At 40.6% G+C, this 25,242-nt stretch overlaps 1 protein-coding gene across 6 annotated transcripts in view; it reads left to right on the top strand.

Moving 5' to 3' along the window:
• The window catches only part of MCM9 (minichromosome maintenance 9 homologous recombination repair factor), a 189,028-nt gene that overhangs the window by 76,035 nt on the left and 87,751 nt on the right, over positions 1 to 25,242 (top strand). Inside the window, exons 9-13 of one of the 6 annotated variants that reach the window (XM_025864873.2) lie at positions 11,824 to 12,026; positions 12,632 to 12,835; positions 13,860 to 13,942; positions 14,632 to 14,777; positions 18,836 to 23,547. The exons of 3 other annotated variants lie outside the window; for them this stretch is intronic. In XM_025864873.2, the coding sequence (XP_025720658.1) occupies positions 11,824 to 12,026; positions 12,632 to 12,835; positions 13,860 to 13,942; positions 14,632 to 14,777; positions 18,836 to 20,303 (2,104 nt within the window). In that variant the 3' untranslated portion in view covers positions 20,304 to 23,547. Of the gene's footprint in view, positions 1 to 11,823; positions 12,027 to 12,600; positions 12,944 to 13,859; positions 13,943 to 14,631; positions 14,778 to 18,835; positions 23,548 to 25,242 lie in introns of those variants that run through there. 2 more of the 6 variants (XM_073893842.1, XM_073893843.1) reach the window with 2 other exon arrangements.

The following is a 25,242-nucleotide window of genomic DNA, read 5'->3' as shown; positions in this document are numbered from 1 at the left end:
AGTATCTGTGGCCAAATCTTTTTTGTTCCTGAATTTGGGTAGCAAGGAATTTATCAGAAAATTTATCTTACTATATTCAAATTCCTATTTTCAGAAAGCAGGAGTTTGGATAATAAGGGATATCTGTATTTATCTAGTACTTATTAGGTGCCAGGCTCTTTTCTAAGTATTGTACACATAAGAACCCATTTCTTTCTCACAGTAGTTCTGTATCAGACTGCTATCATTATAACCCCCTTTTTACAAATGTGGAAACAGGACCAGAAAAACAGAAGCTGCTTCTTTTGGTGACTGGAACATAATTTGGGGAATGGGAGTTTGTGCAAAGTAGATATAAAATAGCAGCCATTCCCGCTGTCCCATTCTTGTGACTCAGATACTTTGCTGTGACTGTTTCTGCGTGTGTGTATTTGTGGGTCTCTCAGACTCGTTCAGCTCTCTTTAGTAGTTCAGTTCTCCCTCTTGTGTCCATTCCAGATACCCTCAAAAGAGGGCCACTGAGATTGTCCCTAGTAGTCATGTAGCAGCAGCTCCGAGGCCTCCGGGCGGCTTGGGGAGTGGCTGCCCTTAGTTTCCAACCTCGGGCCTAGCCCGCCATTCCTGCATGGCAGTTCTCAAAGAAGGGACTGTGGAGTTATAGGCTTGACGGACATTCCAGTGGCTGGCCTGTCTGGAACTTCTGTGCATTGAGGACAAAAGAATCACTTAAGGAATATACTGAAGAACAAGTCCTACAACAGTTGTCCCTGCTGGGAGGCTTGTCAGTGCTGGGGAGTGATAGTTTAGCCAGACAGCCTGGTGACTCCCATCTAAATAGGAGATGCCTCTGGATGAGGAGAGTCTTGAGCTCAGTGGGTCTCAAAGAGCTAGATAAAAAGGGTGGTGGGGTTTATAAAGACACTACTTTGTCACATGGGGTCAAGCTCTGTGGTAGTTTTTACAGTTTGTCCCCAGATCACCTCTACACCAATTATGTGATATTTTTCCTTCAGCTGGAGGAATTGCCCTTTGACATAATGTCACTTAGAAAACAGTGCAAGAATAGCACGTACTGGCTTTGTTCTTGGGATGGCTGTCAGGTGTGCTTCGGTGTTCCGTGTGCATGTAGCATCTGCTCGGTGGTGGGAACAACGGAAACATCTTCAAGTTCCCCTGTAACTCATGTTCGTTTTCCTTTCTTTTTTTTTTTTTTTTAAGATTTTATTTATTTGAGAGAGAGAGAGCATGAGCAGGGGAGAGCAGCAGGCAGAGGCAGAGGGAGAGGGAGCCCAATGAGGGGCTCGATCCCAGGACCCTGGGATCATGACCTGAGCCAAAGACAGACGCTTAACAACTGAGCCACCCGGGCGCCCCTCATGTTCATTTTTCATGGCACTTAATCTGTGTGTCACTCTACAATTTATGAAAGAGTTGGATCTGCCTCCAACAGTAGCTCATCTAATTTTTTGGCTAACGGTTTTCAGAATCTTCAGTTCATTCTCTCCCTAGTTAGAAGCCTGTTAATCTTCCGGATGCAAAGTATACAGTTATTTGCCAAATGCAGAGCTCTTGAGAAGATGTCTCTAGAGACATAAAGCATATCAAGTTGTTAATTAGCAAGCAGATTAGAAGGGTTAAGTGTGAAAAGGGAATACTTAATCATGTATTCTGCCAAAGTAAAATAAAGATACTCTGAATTTTACCCTTAAAAGACCTTACCTACTCCTCACGCCTCAGTTCAAAGACTTCTTCATTTGGCCGGCAATACAAAAGCCATCATCATCCAGATGTTCTGGGCCCTTTTATTCTGAGAACACTTCAAGTTTTTCTTTAAGATGTTTGATACCTTACAACATCATATCTAGGAATTCTTAAGTGTGTCTGCTTTTGCTTTTTCTCTTTCTCTCATGTTTCAAGTGAATAAAGTCTGATTGCTTTGTGAAGGATTTTTTTATCTGAATTATAATATCCTTTAAGGATATTAGTATGAACCACTGAAGCAGAATATCTGGCTGACCTCCAAGGTTGCAGGGAATTTCTGAGGTTTTTTGTTTGTTTTGTTTTGTTTTATTTTGTTTTTAATGTGTCCCTTTGCGCACACTGCACAGAATTAGAATTCCAGGGTAGGGTGTCAGTAGACTTCTAAGTAATAGAGGATTCCTTTGCTATTTGCTAAGGGCCATTGTAGGAAAAAATCTGATATCGCAATTACGTATTTGGTGCTATTCCTCAGTCTAAATTTTAAAAACAAGCATGATAGCAATTTATTGTTTTGCTCAATAAACATATCTGGAGCACTAAGCAACATCATGCTCTCTGCTAGCTACTCACACCACAAAGATGAAAAGACAAAGCCTCTGTCCTCCAGATGCTCAGAACTTTGTAGCGAGACTGACAAGTAGACATTTATTGTATGTGCGATTCTACCAGTCATAGGAGAACCACAGCAGCAGTCCACTCAGCTGATCTTCAGTTTTCTAGGCCATGCCCAGCCTACGCATCAGACGCTCAGCGATGGGACCTGGGAATCTATATTATTAAAACCCACCTTGGTTCTCATTGATAAGCAGGCTTAGGAACCCCTGCTCCCAGGTAAGATTGCTCTACACACCAGGCAACCTGTGTGCCTCTTCCTCCAGACCGTGTGAAGCTGCATCTCTGGAGCATCCTCCTCAGGTCAGCCTCAGGTTAAGGCGGGGAGACAGGGAGAGGTGGGAACAGGTCCATCTACCCAAGCCCGCTGAGAGCGCTCTGACTCCTAGGGGACTGAGGAGGCTCTGGAACAAGTCGAGAAGTGTCCCTTGGAGGCCTCCAAGTTGCCACCAGGATGTGAAAATGGTTCACATCATGTACTTTGAGAGTTTCTGTTCTTTCTAGATGCTCTATATGAGCAATACTTTGACTCCCGTCCTGGCTTTTGACTTTCTTGTTACCCTTCATTGAATCAATCTAGAGTAAAAGGCAATTTGTTAACTTTATCAACCTTATGAAAAAGCAGGAGAGGGTGCGTATACCTAGCATTGAAGATTACCAAATATGTATGTAATGGATTGTGAGAATATTGTTAACATATTTTTATTTTGTACATTTTTGTGAGGTTTTTTACCCCATTTTTAGGGTGCTAAGTTTTTTTTTTTTAATTGAGAGCCCTATTCTAAAAATATTGGATGATCTAGAAACATGTGACTATTGCATTGCAGGCTGTTGTTTGGCCTGATTCTTTTGGTGAGGAGACCGCTCAAACATTGGAGTAGTTTTTGCCACAGCCAAAGGATCTGGTGCTCATTAGAGAGGTTTGTTATGTGTTATTCAGGGTAGGCTCACTGCTATAGCGGACAGTGGCTTAACGCAGTCTAAGTTGTGTCTTATCTGTGTGGGAGAGGAGTTGTTCTATGAAATCACTCAGGGGCCCTGGCCCCTTCCGTTCTAGAGCTCTTTAGCTTTCAGGACTGGTCCTGAAGAACATTGGCATAATGTTGCCAAGGTTCATCCACGTTGTTGCGTGGACCAATAGTTTGTTCCTTTTCGTGGCCAAATAGTACTCCATTATATGACTATATCACAGTTTGTTTATCCATTTATCAGTTGATGGAACTTTGGGCTATTTCCACTTTGGGCTATTATAAATAATGCTACTAAGAAGACTCACATACAAATTTTGTGTGGATATATATTTTCATTGCTCTCGGGTATATAATAGGAGAGATTGCTGGCTCATATGGGAACTATATTTAACTTGTTAAGGAACCATCGAACTGTTTTCCAGTACCACTGTACCAGTTTACAGTCCCTCGAGCTGTGTAAGAAGGTTCCCATTTCTCTACGTCCTTGCCAACACTTGTCTTTGTGATTATAACAGTCCTGGTGTCTAAAGTAGTATCTCACCTGTGGTCTTGATTCGCATTTCCCTAATGACTGAATTACTGAGCATCTTTTCACCTGCTTATTGGCCACTTGTGTATCTTTTTTGGAGAAATATCTACTCGAATCCTTTGCCCATTTTGAACTGGCTTATTTGTCCTTTTATTGTTGACTTTTAGGAGTTATTTGTATGTTCTGGATATAAGTCCTTTCACAGATATATGATATGCAAATAATTTCATTCTGTGGGTTTTTTCACTTCTTTGATGGCATTCTTTGAAGCACAAAGTTTTTAATTTTGTTGAAGTCCATTTTATCTGTTCTTTTTTTGCTTATACTTCTGGTGTCCTATTTGCCCCAGGTTGTTTTACAACTTGAAAGCAATGGAGGCTTTCTTTAGAGTCAGGTGGTGGTTTCTTGTGCAGCACAGATCCTCTGGAAACAGGCCTCTCATCTCTTTGCTTCCTATCAATTGCATGTGCCAGGATCCAGAGTTCTTTTCTTCACATATTCCTCGAGCCTGGTTTGTTAGGTTTTTGTTTTTCTTCTTTGCCTTTGTCTGAGTTTGGGCTGCTATAACAAAATACCATCGACTGGGTGGCTTCAACAGCAGACATTTACTTCTCACAGTTCTGGAATCTGGAAGTACAAGGTCAAGGTGCTGGCAGATTCAGTTCCTAGTGAGAACCCTCTTCCTGGCTTGTAAACACCTGCCTTCTCCCAGTGCTCACATGCTTCTTCCTTGCTCTGTGTGTGTGTGTGTGTGTATGTGTGTGTGTGTGTGTGTGTAGAGAGAGACACAGAGAGAGAGCTCTGGTCTCTCCTCCACTTCCCACAAGGACATTTATCCCATTATGGGGGCACAACCCTCCCTCAGGCCCCAACTCAGTATCATCACATTGGGGGTTAGGGCTTCAACATGTGGATTCGGGGGAATCACAAACATTCAGTCCATAAAAGCTTCCATTTTTTTATTGTAAAAAAAATACATAACATGAAATTTACCACCCTAATTATTTCTAATTACTGTACTAAAGTACTGTTCAGTGGTGTTAAGTATATTCATATTCACATTGTTGTACAACTAATCTTCAAAACTATTTTCATCTTGCAGAACTGAAACTCTATACCCATGAAACCACAACTCCCCATTTTCCCCTCTCCCCAGTCCCTGGAAATCACCATTTTACTTTCTGTCACTATGAATTTGACTACTCTAGAGATCCCATATAAGTGTAATCATTCCATATTTATCTTTTGTGACTGACTTATTTCCCTTAGTATACGAATGTCCTCTAGGTTCATCCCTGTTGTAGTAAATAGAACTTCCTTTCTTTTTAAAGCTGAATAATATTTCATTGTGTGCATGTGTGTGTGTATCACATTTTGTTTATATATTCTTCCATCCATGGACACCTGTGTTGCTCCCACCTCTTGGCCATTGTGAATAGTATTGCTGTGAACATTCCTCTTTATTCATCCTAATGGTGGCTGCCTTCAGGCCATCTAAAACTGAAGGCTTCACCTTACTTACCCTGGGTCATTTTGTACAACTGAGAAAATTTACAACAGGGCTCTGTTCAAAGCCTTTTCAGTCTTGCTGTTACTCTCTGGGGTCTAGAAGCAGTTGTTTTTTGTACAGCCTTTCAAAACTTCACATTTCTGAGCTGTTTATTGTCTTTCACTCCTGCTTGAGAACTGGTCAGTTCTTTCCTATGCTCATCTCTTTCCTGCAGGATGTTGCCAAAGGGAGTTTTTCTTGCTTCATGTCACAGATGCTCTGCTCTACACAATCATCCAGGACCCAGGCTTCCTCCTTCAGGTGGCTCTCTGACTCCATGGCCTTATCCTTGTCTATCCTGGCAAAGATAGAGAACAAGGAGGGTTGCACAGGAAGGCTTTTAGGGACGCCCCGGAAATGGCATGTTCCTCCACCCCCATTCCATTGGCAACACTTATTCACTGCAGTCCTACTCGACCCCCATAAAAGAGATGGGAAACACGATCTGGCTCTGCTCCTAGGGTGAAAGGGAAACAAAGTTTGGTGAACACATAGCAGCCACTGTCACAAGCGAGAACTGAGTTTAGGAGTACCAGTGTATCAACGGTGATTAAAGCCATGAGTGGAGATGGGGATCACCTTGTAAAGGATGTACCGAGAATACTGGGAGAGCATTGCAAAAACAAAAGCACTTTCCGGGGTGCCTGAGTGGCTCAGTCATTAAGCGTCTGCCTTCGGCTCAGGTCATGATCCCAGGGTCCTGGGATTGAGTCCCACATGGGGCTCCCTGCTCCGCGGGAAGCCTGCTTCTCCCTCCCCCAATCCCCCTGCTTGTGTTCCTGCTCTTGCTGTCTCTCTCTCTCTGTCAAATAAATAAATAAAATCTTTAAAAAAAAAAAAAAGCACTTTCCAGAGAGCCTGTAATAGTGAAAATAATTTATGTAACCTAACTTTACAATGTTTAGAAAAGTTATTACTATGTTTTTAGGAAAGTATAAACATGTAGACTAAAAATAGAAAAATTATATGATTTCACTCACATGTGGAATTTAAGAAGCAAAACAGAGGACCATAAGGGAAGGGAGGGAAAAATAAAATAAATCAAAATCAGAGAGGGAGACAAACCGTAAGAGACTCTTAGTCATAGGAAATAAACTGAGGGTTGCTTGGGGGGCGGGGGTGGGAAGATAGGGTAACTGTGTGGTAGACATTAAGAAGGGCACCTGATGTAATGAGCACTGGTGTTACGTGCAACTGATGAATCACTAAACTCTACCTCTGAAACTAATAATACACTGTATGTTAATTAACTGAATTTTTAAAAAGGTAGCTTTTCCAGAAACTGGAATGTTTTCATTCCTTGAAGTTAATGTAGAAAAATATACATGTTAGCATGATTATTTTATGGCTGTTGAAACCTTTAAGTATAGAATGGCACTGAATTTTAGAAATACTGAACTAGGTAAAGCTTTATTTTTTAATTTTTCATGTATTTAGTGAATGTTTATGAACATTTAATATGTGACAGGCATGTGAGGACAACCATAAGTCACAGTCCCTTAAGGAGGATCAAATCAAGTAGGAAAAAAGATAAGGCAAGTCAGTGAATACCTAAAGCATCAGGAGGGTTCTCTGTGACCATAGGAACTGTTTCAGATGGTACACCGCAGGGGGGCAGTCTGCAGGTAAGAGAGCACTGGTTGTGTTGCCGGCTGGTCTGGGTTTGAATGGAGCTGTGCTGCTCTCTGCCACCTGTCAGGGAGTTACTAACATCTTCCACCTTCTACTTTCCATATTTCCAAGTCGGTGATATGTTATCTACCTTTCAGGGGATTGTGCGTCTTAGGGAAAGTATGTACACATAAAGCCTAGCCCAATGCTTGCTATTACAGATACGGTAGTTACCTTTATTATTGTTAGAAATATGGAAGAAATGGAAGAAAGCAGAGGTCCTACTGGGTTGGAAGAATGACCATTACCTTACAGTAATTCATGAGTTCAGGAGTTATTTAGTGAGCCACCACTATGCACAAAGTACATAAGATTCGATTGTGTATGCGTATCTGTGTTTTCTAAAGCCCCATTCAGTTTCTAATGCAGTAATGTTTGTTTGTATCACAGATCTGCAACCACTAGGCATGTGTACTACCTTCCCTTCTTTCAGATGACCACTCCTCTATTTTTCATTGCTCACATTTCCACTAACTGCTTATCAGGCAGCCCTTTTCTTCACATATAAATTGTCCTTAGCCCCCTTCCTTTAAGCTTACTCATTTCATTTTGTCCCAATTAGGAATAATTCACCACCTTCTTTCTGTGTTTGCTTGTTCATTTTCCTTCTCATATCATGGATAGCTTTAAGATTATATACCTTATAGATACCCAGGAGTCTCCATGGAAGTGTCTCTTTGCCCATGCTAATGCTGACATGGATGCCATCATCCGTTGCTTGGCAGGTGCTGTGTAGAACCTCCCCATCCTCCAGCAGTTCTGTTGTAAACTGACTGAAGGCAGGGACCACTGTATACCTTCTTGAAATCTCAGTCCAGTCCTTTGCAAACAGGAAATGGCTTACTTGTTGATCAGAGAGAGGAAGAACAGTCAATTTTACCTCACATTGAAAATAATTTTTTTAAAAAAATCACTTTGTATGCAGTTGTATTTTGTTTCATTGCCAGTATTCCAGCAATAGTCCTTTTCCATGATAAGTGCAAGCAGCCTTACTTCCGTATGGATTAAATGTGTTTAGTGGCATTAGTTAGGAGCAATTTACTACATTGTTTTTGGCAAACTGGATTCCACATTCTAAACAACTGCCTTTATAAAGCCATTTTGGTCTACATAAGATCTACATAAGATATAGACCGTCTGTTCAGAATTTTTCCCTTTCAGTAATTTTTTTAAAAGGGGATTTGGTTTTAAAGGGGGGATTTGGTGCCTTGTTTGTCATTCTTTGATGAGTGTCTTCTTGTGCCATTCACCACAAATAAAGATTCTCAGACTTTTTCAGTCTTAGGGCATGGACTGATCACTAGAGCCAACTGGAAATAGAGCAGACATTAACAAATGTAGCACATGTTTGCTGATGTCACGGGGCTGGGACTGCTGAGAGGCAGACATGCCACTATAACTAAAACGGCCATTGAATGGAGAGCATACAAATTTGCAGAGAGAAAAGAATCTACATTTGTTATTGTTAATGAATATGCCATGTTATTTTAGGGACTTGCCCATCATTAATAAGTTTAAAAACAGTATCTAAGTTATGGCGTAGCCATAGCCGCGGTGCCACTGCTCCTTCAGGACTTGTGGGCCTCTTCCTGTACCATTGCCCCATCTCCTCCATGCATCCTGGCCACAATTTTCCCCATCTAATTTGCCCATGGTGCCCAGATCTCCTCAGTCTGCCCTTCACTGTTGCTCCTCAAAAACGTGATGCTTTTCATATCTTTTGGCTATCTGTATATCTTCTTTGGAAAAATAACTATTCAGGTCCTCTGCCCATTTTTTAATTGGATTGTTTGGTTTCTTTTGTGCTGAGTTGTATAAGTTCTTTATATATTTTGGCTATTAACCCTCTCCAGATTTATCACTTACAAACATCTCCTCCCGTTCAGTAAGTTGTCTTTTGTTTTCTTGGTGGTTGCCTTTGCTATAAAAAAGCTTTTTATTTTGATGTATTCCCAATAGTTTATTTTTGCTTTCATTTCTCTTGTTTTAGGAGACTTATCTAGAAAAATGTTGCTATATGGGTGGCTCAGTCGGTTAAGCGTCTGACTTGGTTTCAGCTCAGCTCATGATCTTAGGGTCCTGAGACTGAGCCCCACTTTAGGGGCTCAATGTGGAATCTGCTTGTCCCTCTCCCTCCCCCTCTGCCCCTCCTCCCTGCTTGTACAAGCATACACACTCTCTCTTTCAAATAAATAAATAAATAAAATCTATTGAAGGGAGGGAGGGAGGGAAGAAAAGTGTTACTATGGTTGATGTTAGAGAAATTACTACCCATGTTCTCTTCTAGGATTCTTATGGTTTCAGGTCTCATGTTTAGGTCTTTAATCCATTTTATTTTTGTGCATGGTATTCGAAAGTAGTCCAGTTTCAGTCTTGTCCAGTTTTCACAGCACCACTTATTGAAAAAACTGTCTTTTCCCCATTGTGTATTCTTGCCTCCTTTCTCATAGATGAACTGACCATGTAATTCGTGAGTTTGTTTCTGGAGTCTCTTCTGTTCCATTGATCTATGTGTCTGTTTTTGTGCCAGTACCATATTGTTTCGATTACTACAGCTTTGTAGTATATCTTGAAATCTAGAATTGTGATACCTCCATCTTTGTTCTTCTTTCTCAGGATTGTTTTGACTATTTGGGGTCTTCTGTGAGTCCATACAAATTTTGTTATTTGTTCTAGTTCTGTGAAAAATAATGTTGGTATTTTGATAGAGATTGCATTGAATTTATAGATTACTTTGGGTAGTGTAGACATTTTAGGAGTATTTGTTCTTCCAATCCATGAGCATGAAAAATCTTTCCATTTGTTTGTGTCACCTTCAATTTCTTTCATCAGTGTTTTATAGTTTTCAGAGTATAGGTCTTTCACCTCTTTGGTTAAGCTTATTTCTAGGTATTTTATTCTTTTTGGTGCAGCTGTAAATGGTGTTTTGTTTTTTTTTTTTAATTTCTCTTTCTGCAATTTCATTGTTAGTGTATAGAAAAGCTACACACATTTCTTGGTACTAATTTTGTATCTTGCCACTTTACTGAATTTGTTTATTCTAGTACTTTTTGGTGGATTCTTTAGGATTTTCTGGACCTGAAAAGACATTTTTCCAAAGAAGACATACTGATGGCCAACAGATACATAAAAGATGCTCAGCGTCACTAATCATCACGGAAATGCAAATCAAAACTATAATGAGATATCACCTGCTAGAATGGCTAAAATAAAAAAGATAAGAAGCAACAAATGTTAGTGAGGATGTGGAGAAAAAGGAACCCTCCTGCACTTTTGGTGGGAATGTAAATTGGTATAGCCATTGTGGAAAGCAGTATGGAGGTTCCTCCAAAAATTAAAATAGAAACACCATATGGTACAATAATTCCACTATTGGAAAACAAAAACACTAACTCAAAAAGATATATGTACTCTTATGTTTATTGAAGCATTATTTACAACAGCTAAGACATGGAAGCAACCTAAGTGTCCATCAGTAGACAAACGGATAAGGAAAATATGATGTGTATGTTTACACACACACACAAACATTACACAGCCATAAAAAAGGATGAGATCATGCCATTTGAGACAACATGGATGGACCTAGAGGATATTATGCTGAGTGAAATAAGTCAGACTGAGAAAGACAAATACCTTATGTGAGTCCACTCATAAATGAAATCTAAAGAAAATAAAGCAGAATCAGAACTATACCTACAAAGAACAAACTAATGGTTGCCAAAGGGAAGGGGGATGGGAATTTGGGGAAAATAGGTGAAAGGGAGAGGGAATGAGTTCAGTTTGGGAATGAGTAAGTCACGGGAATAAAAAACAGTATAAGGAACATAGTCAGTGATATCATAGTAGGGATGTAATGGGACAGATAATAGGTACACTTGCGGTGAACATAGTATAATGTATAAACTTGTCAAATCACTTAAGTTATACACCTGAAACTAATGTAACACTGTGTGTCCACTATATTCAAAACAAAAGACGTGATGCTAATCAATCCTTATTTTTCCTGATTTCCTTTCCCCCTCTCCCCCTCCTTTCCTTCCTTTGTTTCTCCCCCTCCCTCCCCCACCCCTGCTTCTCTCTGAGTCGTTTCTTTCACTTTTAGAAAAATCAAAAGAAGCGAGCACACAGGAAGTTTTTGCTTCAACCACTTACCATTCTCCAAAGTCACCCTTACCCCTGCCCCTCACCTTCACTCTCACAAATATGTGTGTGTGCATATATGTGTGTATATTTGTATGTAGGTGTGTAGATATACACACACCTGTCTGCCTCCACTTAAAAAAAGTCCAGATGTTATGAAGGGTCCAGTTCAAAAGCTACTTGGTAATGTTTCTCTAATCATCTCTTCCATCCACATAAATGAATATACATCATCTTTACTTCCCCTGGGAACTTTATCCTTCTAGAACTTACCATAGTCTTCCCTCTCTTACCATTATAGCTCATAGATTACAAGCTCCTTAAGAGAAGAATCCATGTTTAGTTAATTTTGTATACCTCTTAGCACCCAGCAGAGGGGTCTGCTCATAGTAGGGGCATAAGAAGTGTTTATTCAGGATAGGTTACCGTAAGTGTACTTCCTTTGAACTTGATGTTTGTGATACGTCCCTGTATCATTCTACATCCTTTTTCATACAAGTCTCTCTAGATTTTCAGGGTACAAGAGCAGCCCCTTTTTATTAACAAGTTTAATTTTGCTTTTTATTTTAATCTCAACAGTCAGTGAATTGTACCCTTTCTTTTAACAGCCTCGTGTGCAAGCTGAACACACGGACCACCATCCTGGCAGCAACTAACCCCAAAGGCCAGTATGACCCCCATGAGTCTGTGTCTGTGAACATCGCCCTCGGCAGCCCCCTCTTAAGTCGATTTGATCTGATCCTGGTTTTGCTTGATACCAAGAATGAAGACTGGGATCGTATAATTTCCTCCTTTATCTTAGAAAACAAAGGTACGTGGAGATAAATCATTCAAGTTGACCAAGAAAAAGTAGACATAACCAAATGAAATTCTCTTTGAAGAAAATGAAGTAAATACCCAAGGCGCCCTACCTAAGCAGCAGTAGAGATGCTTGCACAGAAGGCTGTCAGAGGAGACATTTAGTGCACCCAGAATAACGAGCAGGAGGGAAAGGGCCTACCGATGGTGTTATAGCCAGTGAATATGTTCTTTGTGATGAAAGGGGGCAACCATATGATATAGAATTATCACTCTTCTCTTTCATGCAAAGAAAACTGGACTGAATTATGAAACAAATCTGTAAATGTAAGTTTCTCTTTGAGTTAGATTTACTCAAATACTATGTATTACTATAGGACAGACCAGAATTATTGTGGATAATTTTAGCCCCTGTAGGAAGTTTACCTTTATTGAGCTTAGATCCTAAGGCTACTTATTCTTGAACTACATGCTATGCAGAGTCAGATCTAGGTTTCAGTGCCCACAAACCTAAAAGTTATCTTTTTAAAAATGAGTGTAAGAACTTTACCAAAACCCTGCTTTAGCAGATGTTTGTCTGTTCCTAGAAATTACTGACCTAGCACCTGATATATACAGGTTACCCAAGCAAATCAAAGAAGCTCTGGAGCATGGAAAAGATGAAAACCTACTTCTGCCTGATTAGGAATCTACAGCCCAGGCTGTCCAACGTGGGTAATCAAGTCCTTCTCCGGTACTACCAGATGCAGAGGCAGAGTGACTCCCGGAACGCTGCCCGGACCACCATCCGCCTGTTGGAAAGCTTGATCCGATTAGCAGAAGGTTTATTTCATTCAACAAATAATACTTCTATTGGGTGCCCAATATGTGCAAGGCATGGAGCTTGGCACCATGAATTCAAAGATGAATAAGAAGAATCTCTACTCTAAGGTGCTCATAGTCGCCTAAAAAGTAAAGGCTCTGAGCTATGAAACCTCTGTTCTTCTGGGGACAGATTATGGGTATTGAGTAGAATGTAGCATCATTAAGAAAGTGGAATCTTAGAGACATCATTCATTTAGAAAGCTTTTTTACTAATGTTTGTTTCTCAGTGGCAGTCTGTTAGCATTTGGGGTGGAACACTTTATTGTTTAGCGTTGTTTCCTATATAGCATCTCTGTTTTTTTTTCCTAATTGCTATTCACACCCCACCACTAACAGAGGAAACTAGCCCATCCCAAAGGCATGAGACTTACGTGCATACATACAACTAACATGCATCTCAAGACTTTTTTCCTAAGAGTGACTTTTACACTTAGCTCTTGTTAAAATAACTCTTAAAAAAAAAAATCCACATGAACTGAATGTATCATATGATGACACAATATATGCTTAATAAAAAGTTCTATAAAACGAATGCACTTTACTTTGTCAAGGATTTATAGCTAAAATTAAGACAAGAAGTACCCCAAATGCAAGCTGGTGAGTTTGGTAGTTTTGAAAAGCCCAGAGATGAAAAATCAGTTTGATATTGTGTATTTCTGTAAGAGACAAGAGAATGAGGATTAAAAGGTGTTGAATATCAGAGGTATGCTTCTCTAACCCCTTTCTTTTTGGAGCCCAGAGTACTTTTTCATATAAATACCCGGAAGTGCCATGGGCTGTGCAAGAGTAGGCCCATTATTTTATTTATTAGGCCCAACTTTAAAGCTAGTTGAAATGCGACTTTTGTGCTTGTTTTAGTAAAATGAATTTGTGATTAGTAGCTCATTCATTAAATATAATTTTTCAGGGGAGTCAGATAAAGTATTACATATATCACTTCAAATACTCATTAAAAATGTTTCTGTCTTCCTAATCTTCTTAGCTCATGCTCGCCTGATGTTTCGTGACACTGTGACTCTGGAAGACGCTGTTACAGCGGTATCAGTAATGGAATCCTCAATGCAGGTGAGGGTATTTAGCACCTAATATTTGTTTTTGTTTTTGTTTTTAAAGATTTTATTTATTTATTTGACAGAGACACAGCAAGATAGGGAACACAAGCGGGGAGTGGGAGAGGGAGAAGCAGGCTTTCCGCGGAGCAGGGAGCCCGAAGCGGGGCTTGATCCCAGGACCCCCAGATCATGACCTGAGCCAAAGGCAGACGCTTAAGGACTGAGCCACCCAGGTGCACCTAGCACCTAATATCTGAACCCTAATTATAAGCATGTAAAAAAAGAAAAGACAGTTTATAGCATATCAGAAATTATAAAAACGATCGTATTGTAGATATAGATCCAAAGGAAATATAGATCCAAAGGAAACCATTTAAAAGAAGAGGAAAAACTTGTCATGGGAATATCCTTTGCATCCGTAGCATCGCTTTTGCCTACTGGTGTACAGTAGGGGTCTCACTCAGCACATCTGAGGGGTGCTCATGGCCCCACTAGTGGCAGTGGGCTTCCTGGAGCAATGCTTGCTACCAGGAATTGGGGGAGAGAACTGCTGAAATTTGAAAAAGGCCCTGAGGTGATTCTGATACCAAGATGGGGGTAGAGAGGGCTGATCTGGGAGCAGTGGTCTCTAGTGAGTGCTTCCTCGATGCAGGTTGACCTGGTGATTCCCCCTACTATATTTCCATTTTCTTGCCCCTTCAGGGTGGTGCACTGCTAGGAGGGGTGAATGCACTCCACACTTCCTTTCCTGAAAACCCTCTGAAGCAGTACCAGAGGCAGTGTGAACTTATTCTGGAAAAGCTAGAGCTGCACAACCTCTTGAGTGAAGAGCTAAGAAGACTTGAAAGGTGAGAAAAGAAATCCAAGAAAGGCTTATAATGGAAAACGCTTGTTGGACATTTAGTGAAATGAAGAAAGTAGAAATTGAGTGGAAAATCTGTCTGTACTATCTGGGGGGGATTGGCTCAGTTATCTGTTGCTGTATAATCAACTACCAAAAAGCTCAGTGGCTTAAAAAACAAACAAAAACCACCACCACCACCGTTTTAGTGCTCACTTTTCTGAGAGTCAGAAATTCAGGAGGGCTCAATGAGAATGCTATCTCCACTCCACTTATTGTTGGCTGGGCTCTCTCTACTGTAGGGCAGTAGCTTGAGGCTCCAACAGAACAAAAATGGAAGCTGCCAGGCCTCTTACGAGCTGAGCCAGAACTGGTACAACATCATTTCTGCCACATTTTATAGGTCAGAGCAAGTCACAAGATCAGGCCTCATGCAAGGTAGGGGGAAATAGACACCACCTCTTGATAGGAGGGGTGATGTAGAAATACAAGAATGGGGGAATTGATGGCTGCCATCTTTGGAGACCACCTTACATAGTTACAGTGCCTTGGCTTGCTGGTTTGGTAAGCCTGATAGAGAACACTGGCTGGTCCTTTCCTATATATAGCAAACTATTAATTTACTGAATTTATACCACTGGTTCCCAGTTACATGAGAAGCACCAAGTTTGGCTACTCACAGTTTACACTGAAGATACATAGTTTCCGTGGAATCAAGAAATCTTGGTAAATGGGCTTCATTCTGTTTACTGCCACTACTTCTTCTCTCCTTTTCTTTGGCTCAAGAGAAGTAGAGCAGTGCTATTCAGAGAGGTGCCTGGGAATGCTGTTAAGAAAGAAGAAGTTGGACTCCAGGAAAGTGATCTACCCCAGGCCAGACCCAGACACAAAATATTTTAATAATTTGGCTTTATCATTTTTCCTTGCCAGGAAAGGACATGTGCAAGGGAGTTTACATAAAGAATCTTAGTGTTTATTAATATTTTAATTTTATTCTTAATGTTTTTAAGCTTTTCTTCAAGCATAATAAATATTTGATCTTTATATAACCCTGGTGAAAAAAAAAATCACAGAAGACTGAGGCCCAGACTGCTTTAGGCCAGCCGAAGCTAGCATGTAGGGAAAGTTAGGGAAGTAGAGATAACTAGTACTGACTTTCACCTGGGAAAGGCAACAACTCTGACCTTCCCTTCAGCATCATCATTTTCCTTCCCTACATGCCCAAAGTCATGACTTTTGAAATTTTACATATTTAACAGATTAAAAAAAAAAATCCCCAGTGAGAACGATGTATTTTGTTAAAGAGGAAAATCTATTTCTCATCCCATAGGGTAACAACTCAAGAATGACAAAAGCAGTGTTTCAAAACTCCGCTTTCTAATGATTTGTTAAAATATGGACACATGGGAAGGAACGTGTCACGTGCATTACCTAAAGAATTTTTGTCCCCACTTTAATGTTTGCATGCTCCCTGCATACATGAGCTTCTAAAAAGCTAGACTCTGAGTGTATACCTGTGAAACATTAGTGAGCAATGGCAGGTGTATCCATCTGGGTCTCTTCGTGATCAGTGCAAGTGGCTCAGTGACTGCCCTGAGTCTGGCTGTTGGCGTTGACCTCCAAGCTGGGGGCTGGTGAATGGAGACATGTGGAAGCAGAGCAGCTGCTGAAGGAGAATTTGGGACTGCAGGGGGACTGTTGACTGAATAAGTAAAACCTTGAGAATTCTTTCCTTGGCTTTTCTCCTTTCACTCACTGCCTTCACCCAGTAGCATTCTCTCAAACTCCAAAACGCCAGCACAGCCTTCCTGGGGGAGTGTGGGGACTGGCTTTGTGTTGCTAATACCCAGGTGCCAGCCTGCAGTAATCTTGCCCTTTGTATAAATCAACCCCCTTTCCTTTTGGTCTCCTGGCTTTTTAATGATCCAGAGCATGGTGTTGAGATGAAAGCTATTCCTTCGGTTCTTTTATGGTTTGATGTAGCGGATCCTTTTCAGGCCTGCCCTGGGGCTGGCTTGGCTTTTGGAGAAGCTGCTCATTTTGACTGACCAGAAATTGGTCATGTGGACTACCAAAAGCTGTCATATGCTGGATTCAGGAAGGAAAGAAATACGAAGCTCAGAATTGGTGTTATGTGATATAAAAATAGCAGTTGGACTTACCAAATTCAAAATGACCCTCCTGGAGGGAAAGAAGAAGAAAAAAAAAGAATAGATAATGACCTAAAAAAAGGATTCTATCTTAAAATATTCTTTTCTTCTGGTATAGACGTCTTTGAAATGCAGGGGCATGTTCTGAGTGTTGATCCTCAAACCAGGTGCACTGCAAATGAAAATGAATGACCTCCAAGACACATGTAAAGCCAGTCTTACCATGTGAGAAAAGCCCAAGTAGCATATGGGTTTATCCCCTTAGGAAAGAGTTCTCTATCCCTTAAGGGGATCAAATATGAGTAAAACAACTATTTGTATTTTTATCACACTTTTATTCTGGAAAATGCTTACTAGTGACAGCCAGCCTCGAATGGTGGCCATTGTATCCACCTGAAAACAGAATGCAAAGAAGCTGTGTTTTAGGAATGTATAGTAAAACTGCCGACATTTTATGTCGGGGAGAATTTAATTGCCAAAGTCAGAATTAGACTAAAATGGTAGGGCTAAATTATTCTACCCCTTTAAAATTCCCTATCTTTTAGAACATTTTTATGGAGCTTTAACAATTATGAATATCCATCCCTAACCTCAATTTGATGTATATCAGACAGTAGTAATTTTGAAAGCTATTTCTTTTTTCTTGTTGTTTGGTTATGACTACAATGAATATGGATTTTGCTTTATTGATGTGTCCAAATCTACAATGAGTGAATATAACCCAGTATTTTTACAATAATTTTTTGCGGGTTTTTTCCTGATCATAAGAAGTAATACATGTTCTTTATAAAGTATTTTGGAAAGTATTTGGAAAGTAACAGTAATAAATTAAGAAAGCCAAAATCGCATATAATCTTATTTCCCAGAGAGGCCTACCATTAACATTTTAATGTATTTAAATATATTTAAATTTAAAATGCATTTAAATTTAATGTCTTTTCTTCTACGCCTTTTTCAATGATTACACATGACTTAGAATAATTTACTCATCCACTTTTTTGGTTTAATTCCTTTTCAAATTTAACACATGGAAGCAGGGTCATGTTGCCCCTTATACTGAGAAGCCATTTCTGAGTTGTTAGGAAGGGCTTTCTGAAGGACCTCCTTTTGAGAAACTACCATCTCTGTTACAAATTGGTCCTCTGGCATTATTTCAGTTTCTAATATGCCCAAGATTAAAAATGATTATCACTGATAATGAAGGAATGATCCTTCATTCCAGGAGGTCAGTAGGTTTCATCTCTGTGTCGGCTTGATAGAGAGTAGCTGCCCAGAGCACATGCTGAAACGTGGGCTGAGCTTTGCAGGAAAGATATCCCAGTTGCCTGGAGGGCGTGTGCCGTGCATGTGTCGCCGCAGGGCTGTGTGAGCCACAGTGCTGAGGAATCATGGTCTCTCCACCCAAGGAAGGTGACTTTTAGGTGCACTAACATTCAATACTCAGGTAAAGAGATGTGAGGAGATCATAATTTCTGTTCTTCCACTCTGTTTCTGATCTGCAAACTGGCTATGAAACAACCACTTGATCAGCAACTGGCCACCGTGCAAATAGCGACAAGCCTGTCTTGTAGCAGAACATTTAACAGGAGAGATGAGAATGAGTATTTTACACTGACCTTCAAACAGTCTTAAATAACTTAAATGGACTTGTAGGGAGAGCTTAAAAAGTAGACAAATCTGCTACTTCATTTCCTTTGTTTCACTAAATTTTAAAATGATTATCAGAGCACTTAAATTCTATACTGATGAGAAAGGATAATTTCCTCCTGCTGCTCTAAGAGACTATATTTGGCATTAACTTGGAATTATGTTGGACTCAAGCCCTTTAGATGGCATCTCAGATACTAAAGAAATGGAAAGGTTAACGCAAATTCTCTTCTCTTCAATACGTTTTCCTTACTTATCTCTGCTACAGGTTACAAAATCAGAGTGTGCACCAATCCCAGCCACAGGCAGTGGAGGCAGAGACTAACCCAGGATCCTCCAAAAATGACCCAGGAGAAGCATCAAAGTCCAGAATCTGGTCAGCACAGCAGGAAGTGAACTGTAGCATGCTGACCTCCTGTCCTGGACGCAGTCCTGAAGGAAGCCCACTTCCCGATCCCCTATCCCATGGGGAGCCTAATAGACCAACAAATAGAAAATATTCCGCTGAGCACAAAAATAGCAAAGATGACAGTTTGGACTGGTTTGACTCCATAGCAACTCATCAGCTTGAACCTCAAAACACTGTGCCTGTATTTCCCGAAACAACTGGGGGGAAAATGGCTTTGCAAAATTTCAAGAACAAATCTCAGGGTAAGGTAAAGGGTGAGCCAGGCCAAAGGAGCAAATTGGAAACTGGACAGCTTCTAGCACCAGGAGAGACAGAAGCTCCATCGAGGCCAGACCATGTTGAAGGGAAAGAGGCAAAAAGGGCAGCAATCGTTTCCGAAGTAGCACGGTCTGCTGGTGAACCAGACTCAGTACTGACTCATCACGTCTCCAGGAAGCTGCACCAGCTGCGCAAGACCAGCGCCCAGGAGTTGTTCAGGAGCCCCGCCATGGTGCCTTTACAGCCCATAGGCCCTTCTCAGCCTCGGTCCAGTTCTGCCCATGGCCCTGAAGGAACACTGGAAACTCCCAAAAGAAAGAGACAGAAATCCCTTGCTCAGATGGAAGAGCCTGAGCTTGAAAGTGTTGAGAGTCCAGGTCCCCCCCTGGCCAAACTGGCAAAATTTATTTTCAAACAGAAGTCAAAACTGACCCACTCCCCTGAAGACCACAGTCCTGTGCCTCCTGGCACAACTAAAGGAGCAGTTCCAAGTCCCAGAACTCACCAGAGAGCAAGAAGAGAAGCAGCTCTGCCTGGGAAGGGACCACAAAAGTTGGCCTCTACCTCAGGAAGCAGAAACTCGAATCAGCCACAGGGTAAGGCAAAGGAGGTGTCCCAGGAGGCACCGGAGGAAGACAGATCAAGAGAGAAAAGTGAACATGGCCCTGAAGGAGGAGTTACCCAGCCTGAATTTAAGCTTGGGAGCCAAACTGGGCGTTCTCCTCTTACTTGTCAAAGAGACAGAAAGGAAGAGGTCTCATGCAATAATAAGAGCAGTAAGGTTCATGCTTGCACATTAGCCAAATTGGCCAACTTCTCCTTTACTCCCCCCTCTGAATCCAAATCAGGATCCCCTCCTCTTCCTGAAAGTGAGAACCAGGGGGCAAGAGGCCCCAGCCCTCCTCCCAGGGCCGCAGCTATAGTGCTTGGCAGGGAAAGGAAAACTTTTCAGCTGGAGGGGTCCACGGAGAGATTGCTTCTTTCCAAAAACTCTCTCTTTACTTTATCAGAACTAGATGACGAAGCATTGGATTTTGATTGGGATGAAGAAATGAGAAAAAAGCCATAATCATGAAAAGCTTTCTAGTCACATTTCAGCCTCCCCAGCTCCACACAGCACCTTCGGGATATCGACATGTGTCCATATATGTACAGAACTATTGGCCATATTGAGTACCATTCTGAATACCAGCTCTCCCAACAGGTTTTATAATTTCAGGTTTATCTTCATGACTTGTGAAGTTGTATAATCAGTGCCGGGCAGTGTGATACAGCAGTTGAAGTAATTGACATTGTGCTTAATTTTGCAGATGGAATACTTGTATTCCCAGAGATGTTTCTGTTTGTTTTGGTTTTGTTTTTTGGTTGGTTTTGTCCCCCCCCCCTCTTTTTTTTTAATTGGGGGTTGGGTCTTCCCAAGATTGCTTCTCCTATTCACTCAGGAGCAAATGCCAGGAAGGTAGCCCTCATAAAGCTAACAAGTTAGATGAACTCTTTTCTGTTCTTTTTTTTCCTATTTTTTTCCTTCACCCAAGATGTGCAAAGTGTGAATATTTATTATTTGCCAAAATCATGTGATTTTTCTATTATTATCTCTGTGTTTATTCTCATGTGTCAGATTAGATGTGACTAATGCTTTTCCTTCTTTGAGAGGCATCCTTACAGTTCCGTGGTATTCCTAAGGATCTGGCAGCTGGTCAAACTGTAGCTTTCTGAGGTACTGACCTTTTGAGTTTTCTGTTTTCTTGAGCTAACATATTGTGCTTCAGATTCTTTGTTCCTCTGGGAGACCTACCCTCAACACAACTTAAAGCCTGTAGTTAGAAGGAGAATGTGCAGTAATCATATATCAATCACATATCATGGCATCTACCCAAGTGGTTAATATGGAAATGTGATTCCTACTAAGTTATGATTCATTTGCCCTTCAAAACCAAGCAAATGATGACTGTTGGGTAGAAATAGACAACTCAAGCTTTGTCTTTCTTAAGTCCTTTTAAAATCACTTCCTCCTTTAGATTCCAGCAGGGGCTGTTAGGATTCCATAATTACAGACTTTCTCTTTTGAATTATGAATTTTTTTAAGATTTTTTAAATTTATTTTGACACAGACTGAGAGACAACGAGAGAGGGAACACAAGCAGGGGAAGTGGGAGACGGAGAAGCAGGCTTCCTGCCGAGCAGAGAGCCCGATGCGGAGCTCGATCCCAGGACCCTGGGATCATGACCTGAGCCGAAGGCAGACGCTTAACGACCGAGCCACCCAGGTGCCCCTGAATTATGAATTTTTAAAATAATAATTAATAGAGGTTTTCATTGTCTGAGGCACTTTTAGATATGAAGAATATCCAAAACTATAGATACTTCATTTAAGGATTGCTTCATTAAATTCATACCAAAAAAATTAAGGAACCCTAAATTTTCTTGAGTATTTAAACGTTAATTGCAAAATTGACTAAATTTTCTGAAAAATTTTAAACTGTGAGTACAAATTTAGTATGGATAAGTCTTTTGAAATAACACCTTAAACAGCTGGTAAAAGATATCTATAAGGAGTGATTATAAAATGTATTATTGCACATTCCCTTCAACCTATTCTAAAACATTAAGACTATGGTTTGGGTAATTTCTTGTTATTTCCGTACTTACTTAATAACTTCCCAGTATATGATTCTTAACGTGATCTATTCCCAGTGTCTCAGTATTAGTGCTTTCCTGAGTTTCAGTGGTCTGACCAGAAGTGAAGGAAAAAGAGAGGATCTGGGTTATTGACCAGGTGAATCTTGGTCTAGACACGGTCTGGCCTGATTGTGTAGTAGGTTGTGGTAATTCAATTGTGAGTCACCCTGCCAAGCTGTTTGTGTGTGTGTTGTGTGTGTGTGTGTGTGTGTGTGTGTTAAACTATTCCTCTTCTTATAAATATTTGTCCTTGAAACTTGGCATCTTTTGCAGTTATGATGTATTAAGCTTTGCATGGCTGGTAATGCCTACCCTGTTGGCTTGTCATTCGGATATTTTGATCTGTTCTGTTTTCATTATTTAAATGGCTGCATTCCTTATTGGGAATCTTGATTCTAGAGCTTTCATTTCTTGGTAATGAGGGATTTAGTTTGTGTAGTTAACTTATCTCTTCAGGACATTGAATAATTCATGTTTTAAAATACAGTGTTGAATTGTCTCTCTTCCTTAATTATTGTATATGACCACCTGTGCCACCTGCTACATGGTTATTATTTGTGCTCACCTTATATCCTATTATTTATGCTAATAAATCCACCCTATTTTTTATTTTAGTACCTCTGCCAGGATTGTTTGGCCAAGTTCCTAGTTCTGTGTATTTTTTCTTTGACGCTTACCTGGTTGGAAATAACTATATATGTAAATATTGTAAACAGACAAAATTATTAGAAGGAATAAAATACTCAGTACAGGGGCACCTGGGTGGCTCAGTCTGCTAAGCAGCTGCCTTTGGCTCGGGTCATGATCCCGGGGTCCTGGGATCGAGACTGAGCCCTGCATCGCATCAGGCTCCCTGCTCGGTGGGGCATCTGCTTCTCCCTCTCCCTTTGTCCCTCCCCACCACTTGTGCCCTCTCTCTCTCAAATAAATAAAATCTTAAAAAAAATAAAAATATGAATACTCCCCTACTTACTAAAAAGTTCAAACTACTTTTTTGTTATGACTGCCTTGCTGTGCTTGTATTTGATGCTCAAAGTCTCACAACTTGATCAATAGGAAGTCCCATTATGTTGATGCCAATGTCCTTTCAGGACTCTGACATTTCTAAAAGTATCCATTGTATCTGAAAACAACAGCATGTTCCAGACACATTTTGATTTTTTTCCTGCCTCAGGTCTTAGACTCAGTTACCCCCTAAGGCAGTCTATTCCCTTTCTGGGCCCATGGTATTACAAGCCAAACTCATGGTCTCAAGGATGCACAGGGAGTCAGCAGTGGGCAGAAGAACTACCGCTGCTGTTGGCTCCCTGTAGTAGTTTCAGAGCTGAAAATGTCTAACGTCCTCAGGTCACATTTTATCCTGCTGTGTCCTGTTTTTCTTACATTATGTGAATTCACAAGACTTTCTCTTATATGGTCTTTAGCGTGTACCAAAGAAGCACATAGGCATCTTGAGGGAAATAGGTACAGTCTCAAAAATCATATTTCTGGTCAAAAAAGGAAAGTGTAAAAATAACCCTTAATTTGAATCAACATGTCAGAATATTTTTATTTCAGGCCAGTGAAGTCCTAATTTTTAATTTTAATAATGTAAAGTTATTTTTTAAAGATTTATTTATTTGAGAGAGAGAGGGGGAAAGAAATAGAGGGGGGGAGGGGCAGAGGGAGCAAGAGAAACTCAAGCAGACTCCATGCTGAGCGTGGAGCCCAATGCTCGATCCCACGACCCTGAGATCATGACCTGGCTGAAATCAAGAGTCAGACACTTAACCGATTGAGCCACCCAGGTGCCCCAATAATGTAAAATTATTTAATCATAATAAAAATTGTACCTAATTTCCTTTGTGAGACCAAACCAGAATTTTAACTCTATTATAATTATGTAAAAGAAATGAGTTTTCTGACATTGTAAAACACAGTGTCTTCAATGTATATGTGATGGTCTAAAATTTATAATAGGGATTTTATTATTGTAATTTTTAGTGTTTCTTAGAAATACAGACAGAATAAGCTTATTATTCTGATACCTTTAACTATATGGCTTAATTCAAACTTTAAACTTTTCCTGAGGGTATACCAAAACTTTAATAATAGATATCTACTCTTGGTTGACAAATTTTAATTCTAACAAACACTGTACTTCTAATGCCTTCCTCAAGTGCTAAACCCACCTAGCTGATAGAATGACTGGAAGACCAATTCTAGAAAAAAATCTTAGGTCAGCCACAAAGAGGATATCTAGAACACACTTTTAGCCAATCCACAACACTTAGGAATTCAGAACCAACCTACACTGAAAGACTAGGTCACTAGGGACTACCTGCAGCCAGGTTAACCTTTCAGATGTAGTTTATCAGACAGCCTAGTTCCAAATTTAACAAACTCAGAGTGTGGCAGTCTAGACCACTGCATATTCCTCAGTGTTCAGAATCACCTCTTCTGTGTCTGCTTTCCATGTTGTAACATTCAAGAAGGATAAAAGAAGGCTCCTGGCTCACATATGTACTTACTTCAGTAGGGGTTTTGCCGTCCACGTCCCATGCGACATGTGCCATAGCCCCCCAAGTATATGGGAAGCCATTGCCCACACATCCCCTTGACTGTTTCTCAGAAGACCTACACAGGAAGCTGTAGTAATTGCTCCCTATGACATACTTTTCTGTTGTTCTTCTATCACTTCCACTGTCTCTCCTCTTAAAGGCTTAAAAATGCATCTAAATTTAATATTTGTATTAAATATTAATATTAATCATGCATTAAATATTGTATTTAATACTTAAAAGTGAACTTGACAGAAATGTTGTTAGGTTTAACTAAATTGTTGATGTGTCTATGTAAATATGCCAATTCAGGATACAGTCCCAAAGGGGAAATAGGATATACATACTGGGCCTGATCTCCCCATGAATTGGGGTGCTCCCATTTACCGTCCTTCTCTGTGGCCCTGTTTTCTGTCCTAATTTGGGATTATGCTGCTCCAGGTGCCTTGTAGATTTTGATCTACCTTGGGCCCTGGCTCCCAGCTGTGCCTTTTTCTGATCTTTCCAGACGATTCACCCATCCTCATCTTACAGATTCAGGGTCAGTGTTCAGCTGGTTCAGGAGAGTGTCCTGGTGCCAACATAGCACCCAGAGCTGTGGGCGGGGTCAGTCTCCAACAATGGGGTGGGAGGCCTGGATTGGCCGGTCTGTCACTCTGTCTTCACAGGGCTTGGGGTTATAGTTACGTAATTCTTTTTTTTTTTTTTTAAAGATTTATTTATTTGACAGAGACACAGCGAGAGAGGGAACACAAGCAGGGGGAGTGGGAGAGGGAGAAGCAGGCTTCC

The sequence above is a fragment of the Callorhinus ursinus genome, unplaced genomic scaffold (assembly GCF_003265705.2).
Source record: "Callorhinus ursinus isolate GAN/ISIS: 27379988/994484 unplaced genomic scaffold, GSC_fseal_2.0 scaffold6, whole genome shotgun sequence".
In the NCBI taxonomy this organism is placed as follows: domain Eukaryota; kingdom Metazoa; phylum Chordata; class Mammalia; order Carnivora; family Otariidae; genus Callorhinus; species Callorhinus ursinus.
The sequence above is the reverse complement of the archived record's forward strand: the minus strand, read 5'-3'. Positions and strand labels throughout refer to the sequence as shown.